This window comes from Miscanthus floridulus, chromosome 5, assembly GCF_019320115.1.
Source record: "Miscanthus floridulus cultivar M001 chromosome 5, ASM1932011v1, whole genome shotgun sequence".
NCBI classification, from domain to species: domain Eukaryota; kingdom Viridiplantae; phylum Streptophyta; class Magnoliopsida; order Poales; family Poaceae; genus Miscanthus; species Miscanthus floridulus.
This window is the reverse complement of record NC_089584.1, coordinates 42,251,895-42,260,481: the sequence shown is the minus strand read 5'-3', so window position 1 is coordinate 42,260,481 and position 8,587 is coordinate 42,251,895. Positions and strand designations below refer to the sequence as shown.

General features: G+C 52.4%; 1 protein-coding gene across 1 annotated transcript; it reads left to right on the top strand.

Annotated features, from left to right (window-relative positions):
* Positions 1-217: 217 nt before the first annotated feature.
* LOC136454560 (uncharacterized) lies at positions 218-805 on the top strand. Its single transcript, XM_066454946.1, has 2 exons — positions 218-442; positions 584-805. The coding sequence occupies exons 1-2, from the start codon at positions 218-220 to the stop codon at positions 803-805; spliced, it is 447 nt and encodes a 148-aa protein (XP_066311043.1).
* Positions 806-8,587: the final 7,782 nt, after the last annotated feature.

Sequence of the window (8,587 nt, the reverse complement as noted above, 5' to 3'; positions counted from 1 at the left end):
ATCACCGGATGGCTACCTCATAATCTTTGGTTGGCTAGAGGCATATGGCTCCAAGCACTGATAGAAGCTCACACGCCGAGAAGTCTACGAAGCCAACCTTACCACGCCTGCTTTCCTCAAATGGTCAGGGTCTCCCATAACCTTCGACCAATCTGACCACCCGGATAGCGTCACACACCGAGGCAGGTACCCGCTCGTGGTCAACCCTATCGTTGGCATGAAGAGGCTAACCAAGGTACTGATGGATGGAGGTAGTGGACTCAACATCATGTATGCTAAGACTCTTGATGCCATGGGCATCGACCGATCACGCATCTGGCCGACTAGGGCGCCTTTCAACAGCATCGTGCCGAGAAAGCAGGCCATATCGATCAGGCAGATCGACCTGCTCATCACCTTTGGGAATCCATCCAACTATAGGACAGAGACCCTCACCTTCGAGGTAATCGGGTTCCCCTTGGTCTACCATGCCATTTTGGGGCGACCATGTTACGCGAAGTTCATGGCCATCCCCAACTACACCTACCTCAAGCTCAAGATGCTAGGCCCACATGGGGTCATCACACCCGACATTTCTTTCTAGAGGGCCTATGAGTGCGAGGTCAAGAGCTGTGAGCTCGCTTCAACAACCCTGGCTTCTGAGGAGCTCACAGCCATCAGGAAGGACATCACTGAAGGAGCACCCAATGCGAAGCGGGCGGCTAGATCCTTTGAGCCTACGGAGAACGTCAAGGAGGTCCTCATCAACCCTGACAACTCCGTCGACAAGATGGTGCGTATCAGCACTGCCCTCTCCCCTGAGTAAGAAGGCGTGCTCGTCGACTTCCTCCACGCCAATTGAGACATCTTCACATGAAAACCCTCGGATATGCTAAGAATTCTGAGGGAAGTCACCAAGCATGCCTTGAAGATCAGGTCAGGCTCTAGGCTGGTCAAACAACACCTTCATTGTTTCAACAAGGAGAAGCGGAGGCTCATCGGCAAAGAAATCGCTAAGCTCTTGGCGGATGGTTTTATCAAGGAAGTGTACCCCCCCAGAGTGGTTATCCAATCCTGTTCTTATAAAAAAGAAAAGTGGGAAATGGAGAATGTGTGTCGACTACATGAGCCTCAATAAGGCGCGCCTAAAGGATTTGTTTCCTTTGCCACGCATAGATCAGGTAGTTGAATTGACCTCAGGGTGCAAAACCCTATGCTTCCTTGATGCATACTTTGGGTATCATCAGATCATGATAAAAGAGTCCAGCCAGCTCACAACATCTTGCACCACCTTGTTTAGGTCGTTCTGCTATGTTACAATGTCGTTCGGACTCAAGAACGTCGGGGCTATGTACCAACGCTGCATGACCAAATGCTTTAGGGACCTCATTGGGCGAACCATTGAGGCTTATGTGGATGACATCATAGTCAAGTCCAAGCATACCGACCAGCTTGTGGCTGACCTAGAGCAGACCTTCAGGAAGCTCTAGGAGAATGGCATCAAGCTCATCCCCGAGAAATGTGTCTTTGGGGTCCCAAGGGGCATGCTGCTCGGATTCATAATCTCCGAGCGTGGCATCGAAGCCAACACGGTAAAAATCTTAGCCATCATGAAGATGGGCCTAATTCCGAACCTAAAGGGGGTTTAGAAGATTACCGGATGCCTCATAGTGCTTAGTCGCTTCATTTCATGCCTCGGCGAGCAGGGGCTCCCTCTTTACCGGCTCCTAAAGAAAACCGTCTAATTTGCATGGATGCCCAAGGCTCAGGAGGCACTTGACAAACTCATAGTGTTCCTAACGAAGGCCTCGATTCTGGTCCCACCAGCTAAGGGAGAGCCGCTCCTACTCTATGTCACAGCTATGACTCAGGTGGTCAGTGCCACCTTGGTTGTAGAACGGGGAGAAGAGGGACACGACCTCAAGGTACAGTGCTCCATGTACTTCATTAGCGAAGTCTTGTCTGACTCCGAGACACGCTATCCCCAGATCCAGAAGCTCCTTTACGCCATCCTAATCACCAAGAGGAAGCTTTGGCACTACTTCGATTCACACCAAGTGACCGTCGTGTCATCCTTCCCCCATGGTGAGGTTATCTAGATCCAGGAGGCCACAGGAAGAATCATGAAATGGGCGCTCGAGCTGATGGATCAGGGTGTCATGTACGCCCCATGAACGGCCATCAAGTCTTAGGTACTGGCTGACTTTATGGCCGAATGGACCGAGACCCAGACGCCACTGGTGGTCGTTGATTAGGAGTACAAGATAATGTACTTTGACGAATCACTGATGAAGAAGGGCGCCAGCGTCAGGCTGGTTTTCATTTCCCCCCTCAGGGTGCGCATGAGGTATGCAATTCGCATCCACTTCCCGGTTTCAAATAATGTGGTTGATATGAGGTACTCGTCAATGGCTTGTGCATTGCCGTTGAGTTGGGCATCCGACGGCTTGATGTCCAAGGTGACTCACAGCTGGTCATTGTCTAGGTCATGAAGGAGTCAAGCTGTCACAATGCCAAGATGGCTGCATATTGTCATGAAGTCCAGCAGTTGGAGGACAAGTTCAATGGCCTCGAACTCAACCATCTCTCGAGGCGGTTCAATGAAGTAGCTGACACATTAGTGAAGATGGCATCGAGCTGAGAGCTTATCCCCGTCGGCATCTTCGCTAGTGACCTACACAAGCCATCGGTCCAATACGTGGAACTAGAACAGACTAGTAATGAGCTACCAGTTTTGGGCTTAGGGGCTGACCGACCCTTAGTTCCATCTGACCCAGAGGTCATGGAACTCATCAAAGACCCAGTGGTGGAGCTCGACCCTCCAACCGACTGGAGAACACCTTATCTCGTTTGCCTCCTCCATGAGGTGCTCCCTACTGACAAGACGAAGGCTTGATGGCTCATGCATCGCGCCAAGTCCTTCGTCATCATCGAAGAGGAGCTCTACAAGCATAGCCTCACTGGAATCCTATAGCGCTGCATCCCCACCGAACAGGGGAAGGACCTACTAGAAGACATCCATGGAGGGATCTGCAGACATCACATCGCACCTAGAACCTTGGTCGAAAACACATTCCAGCAAGGTTTCTACTAGCCAACCGTGATGGCCGACGCCGAGCAGGTCGTACGCACCTACAAAGAATGCCAGTACTACGCTCGGCAAACTCACCTACCAGGTCAAGCACTCTAAATGATCTCCATCACGTGGCCATTCGTGCTCTAGGGGCTCGACCTGGTAGGGCCCCTCAAGAGGGCGCCCAGGGGCTTCATGCACTTACTTGTCATCGTGGACAAGTTCACGAAGTGGATAGAGGCTCGGTCGATCAGGGTGATCAAATCTGAGCAGACCGTGTTGTTCTTCATGGACATCCTGCACTGATTCAGAGTCCCAAACTCCATCATAACCGACAATGGCACACAATTCACGGGGAATAAATTCCTTCAATTTTGCGATGACCATCACATCCATGTTGATTGGGCTATCGAGGCACACCCCCGCATTAATGGATAGGTCGAGCGCACAAACGACATGGTCCTACAAGGCCTCAAGCCTAGGATCTCAACCATTTGAACAAGTTTGGTAGACGGTGGGTCACCGAGCTTCCGACGGTACTCTGGAGCCTAAGGACGTCAAGCAGCCAGGCAACCGGTTACACACTATTTTTCATGGTCTATGGTGCTGAAGCCATCCTCCCAACTGACCTTGACTATGGAGCGTCGAGGGTCAAGGCCTACAACGAGCAGGGAAACAAAGCATCTTTAAAAGACGCCATGGACCTACTTGACGAAGCGCATGACATCACCCTACTCTGTTTGGCCAAATACTAGCAGGCGCTGCGATGGTACCATAGTCGACGCATGCGGGGTCATGCCTTCGGTGTAGGAGATTTAGTCCTTCACTGCATCTAGAGCAACAAAGATCACCACAAGCTTTCAGCATCGTGGGAAGGACCGTACATCATCGCAGAAGTACTCTGACCCAGCACCTACAAGCTCAAGACTGAGGATGGCAAAGCCATCGCTAATGCCTGGAACATTAAACAACTACGTCGCTTTTACCCGTAGTATTCCAAGTTCCAAGCTTTCAATATGCTTAGCAAACTAAGTGATGTTTCTACAAAAACTGAAAAATGTTACCTCCTATCGGGTTCTCTTTCGATCTAATCGGACTTCAGTAATACCCAACCCCGGCAACTACCTAGGGTTGGATTTTACTCGAGGGCTGATAGGAGTACATATACTCAGAAACATTTTCCCATCTGACCCTTCTTTTTTATGACGAGACCTAGAAATAACGACTGCCGAAAACTAACGATGAGTAAAACTGGTCGAAATGCAAAAAGCCTACACCCCAACGGCTACGGCATCGCTTGCTCACCAGCATGATCATTACTTAGTCGCTCGCAACCTAAGTTTCTAATGCCTTAACATAAAACAAGGGTCAGATCGCAACAAACTTTATATATATATATATATACATATATATATATATATATATATATATATATATATATATATATATAGAGAGAGAGAGAGAGAGAGAGAGAGAGGGGCCAAACAACATTTCCGGCCATAATAAAAGTCTTTATAGAAAGACCGATGCCAGACTTGCCTATCTAATTAAACATTCTTGGGCAGGATCTCTTCTTCGAACTTCTCTGTCAGGCTCCACGCTGGGAGCTCCGCTTCTGCCACAATTTCATCCAGCTCGGCGCTATGTAGCCAGGCGCGAAGCCCTCATTGATCACCGACAGGTTGATGTTGATGTAGTAGGAGCGGGCAACGGTGAACGCGCGATGGACGCCGGTGTATAGGGCCTCCCTTGTGAGTGCACGCTTGATCTAAGATCTGGGTAACCTGGACTACGAGCGAGCTCATCTCCATGGTTGGGGTGACCCCAAGGTCATCGAAGACCAACCTAACGACAGCGCGCATGGCCTTGTGGTCATCGCTCCCTGACTAGAGTTGACCCCACACCTCGAAGAGTTGCCTCTAAAGGGCTGCCCAAGCCGAACACTAAAGAGTGTCAAAAAATCGACTTTGAACACCAATCAAAAAGGTAACCAGAGCCTCACCTTTTACTTGCTCCTCAAGGACCGTCTTCTCCCTCTAGAGCGCGCCAACATACTTGGCCAAGGTGGCGGCCAGGCCCTCGCCTTCTTCCTTTGACTTTTGCTCGTTTTCAAGTGCGTGCCGAGCAAGGTCAAGGCCTAGGCGGAGTTGTCCAAGCTCCGCAGCATCTTCCCCATCCTAGGTGGCCACAGCCTTGAGCTTGTCCTTAGCCTCATCGGCATGTTGACGGGCTTCCCATTCCTTGGTCTAGAGGCTCGCCCCTTCCTCCTACAGCCACGGCACTTCGGTAGCAAGCCCCTAGACCTCCCTCTCATGATGGAGGGACTTCTCTCGGCTACGCATCACAAGGGACTGCGAAAAAATCAAGTTAGAATCATATAAATAGGGCTCAAAAGTAGAAAACATGAAGACACGACAAACCTGGCTGGCCAGGGTGATGCCATCCTTCAACACCCCCAATTCATCGGTCAGGGAGCAGACTACGGACTTGAGTCCTAAGCGCATGCTTGTCGAGTCCTTCTCCTCCACTAGGTCCTCAAGGGTGAACACTGAGTCGCTCGGGTCTAGTCACTTGGCCCATCGGAGTCGGCCTCCTCCCCACGTGAGCGGATCGTCGCCTAGCTGGACAAGGGACTTGGAGGACCTAGCCCCAACCAAGAGGTCAGCCATGGCAACCGTCGGTGTTGGCTCAATAGGGGCCAATGGCACCCCCTTCATCACTAGCACTCCCTCAGGAGTGGACCCTCCGATGGTTAAGGAGGCTGGCAGCTCTGGCTCTAAAGTCTAAGCCATCGCTGCATCTGCAGGGGACGCCTCGGTCGTGCCTCCTCCTGTCCGCCCCACCTCGAGAGCATCGACAGGTGTAGGCGCTGATTCCACGAGCGCCTCCCCCAGCATAATCGATGCTTCTACCTCCCCCGCTTCCTCAGGCCACGCCGTGTCTGCCTCGGCGCCATCACCGCATGCCCCTGACACCACGCTAGCCAGCTCCTGGGGATTGGATGACGCGCCAGGATCTTCCATGGCGCCAACATCAGGGGTCTACGGGGGCTGGTCCTGTGGAAAGCACCGATGTCACACAAAGAAATCTAAGAACATAATAGAAGGACGAAGAAGTCATTAACTCACCTCGATGCCATTACCCGAGGTCATTTCGGGTGCAAGCCGCTCGACTCCGACTCCGCCACATCGGCAATTGGAAGCTTTGATCCCTCGGTGGGGTTGGTCAGAGTGGGGCAGACTTGCTCCGCCAACCTCAGGGGCGCGTCCTCCCCCATCGATCAGGGAGGCGCTTTGGGGTCGGTCGGAGAGGGGCGGAGTCGCTCCACCAACCTCAGGGGCGCGTCCTCCCCCTCTAATCTTGGAGGTGTGTCCTCCTCGGTTCGCACTGGGGCATGCTACGGAATCAGGGTCAAGTTGACCCGCCCCACGTTGGCCTACTCATCCTCAAGCACTAGCGCGCCCCATGGGATGTTGAGGTCAGATTCCTCCTCCTCCTCCTCGTCATCATCACTCTCCTCTAAGCCTTGCCGATGCCTTCCACGCTGGAGTTTCGCTCGCTCCTTCTTCACCTTCTTCTGATCCTTCTTCGCCTTCGCCGCCTCAGCCATGGCATGGTTCGCCACCCTCTGTGCCATGTCCTCTAGCAGTGGTGGGTAGGAATCACGGGCGATGAGTCTAGGCTACAAATCTTGGTGGCTAGAATTTGAGGACAAAGGAGGGTCGGCCAAGAAAAGAAACTCGAATAAGGCTTACCAGTTCGACAAAACCCACGTCTGGCCGCATCGTGGGATGCCTGGTGACCAGGTACACTAGGGCGAGATCCATTGATGGATCCGTCGGGAACTCCATTACCTCCTTGAGGTGTTGTGCCATTTCACTGATGCTGAGGGCCTCGCTGGTGACCATCACTGTCGCTTCAGTCATAGAATCTAGCATCATCTTATACATCAGAAGGGCGCGCGCCATCAGCGGCGCTAGCCACCTGACGTGGTATCCTCCAAAGATGCCAGTCTAGTGAAGGCCATGGTGCTTCAGAGTCGTAATGGCCCTAAGTAGGTCACCAAGCCTCTTTTGCTCCTTCTCGATGGGCCCGTATCTCCATGCCTTCGGCACCTCCTCGATTAGGTGGTTGGTGAAGATCGTCAGCGGGGCAGTGGCATTATGCTTCAGGTAGAACCAAAGCTTATGCCACCCCTTGTTGGACTTCGACAAGGGGATGACATATACTTCAATGCCTGGCTACCCCATAGATGGATGCTCATGCACCCCATCGGCACCGCTAGGTCTAGCTTCTTCTTCTCCTTCTTCTTCTACAGCTCGACAATGAAGAAGTACTTCCATAGCTCAAAGTGGGGCTCGATCCCTAGATACCCCTCACATAGCACAACGAAGGCCAAGATGTGTTGAATCTTGTTGGGATTCAGATGCTACAACTCTAGCCCATAGTGGTGCAGCAGCCCTTAGAGGAATCGATGGGGAGGAGTCATGAACCCCCGCTCATGGAAGGGGATGAAGGAGATGATGTAGCCATCGAGCAGCAATGGCACATCCTCACCACCAGGTACGATCCACTCAATCGCCATAGTCCTTGTGTAGAGAAGGTCCTTCTTGACTAGACCCTCCATGCGTGCGCAGAGAACGTTAGAGTGAGGCCACGGCTCCATCGAGGAACAAGGATGGCAATGCAGAAGATCTAGTGGCGGCATAAGGCTGGAGAACGAGAACTTCACCGGTGGTAGAGTGGAAACAAGGAAACAAAGGCTGGGACTCGGGAGCGAAAGGTAGAAAGATTGGAAGGGCAAAGGATGCGGCTGCGCGTACGAAGGCTAGGGAGAAACCGATTTGTTTATAAGTTAAGGGCGGAATGGGCAAGGGGCGAACCATCCGCCTAAATTAACATGCCACACGCCCCACCAGATCCGTTTCCTTCGGAGCCTGAGCCCTCATTATTTCTCGCAGCATCAGTCGCCTCACCGCCTCGTGAGACGAGCGCATGCCTATTCCAATCTTCCCCGCGAACGATCCGTCAAGTGATGGTTTGACTTCAAAGGCCATGGGCCACCGTAGGTAAGAGGGATATAGAGCTGAAAACGCTCCTATGGCCCATTAACATCTAGGAGTTCAAAGGCTGGCCCACTAGTGGGGTCACAGCCGCTCTATGGCACCTTAGAGTGAGGAGAGGTTAAGGATGGGCCTGCTAGCGGCTAGTACCCAAAGCACACGAAGCGCCATGGGCGTCTTGACCCTTGTTTCGAGTCTTGGATGATGCACGGTCCATGGTTTTTCCCCAAAGAAAGGCATCAAGCCCTTAGACCAGTCGAACGGGTCTAGGAACTATATGGACCGACCACCAAGAATCTAGAGTCAGTCATCAGGTGACCTCGAACTGGGCCCCCACAAAGGGGATGCCGGGGCTCCACTCGAACAAGCCTGTTAACAACTCACCGAGCACCATGCTCTGTCCAGCGAGGAAAGCACGGCTCGGCTCAGCCCCTTTGTTCTAGCGAATGAACGCATGAGGGATGACGATCAC

Coding starts and splice junctions, on each gene's coding strand:
- LOC136454560 (XM_066454946.1), top strand. CDS start 218: ATGAAGAGGCTAACCAAGGTACTGATGGATGGAGGTAGTGGACTCAAC. Junction 443..583: donor CAGAGACCCTCACCTTCGAG/GTAATCGGGTTC, acceptor ATTTCTTTCTAG/AGGGCCTATGAGTGCGAGGT.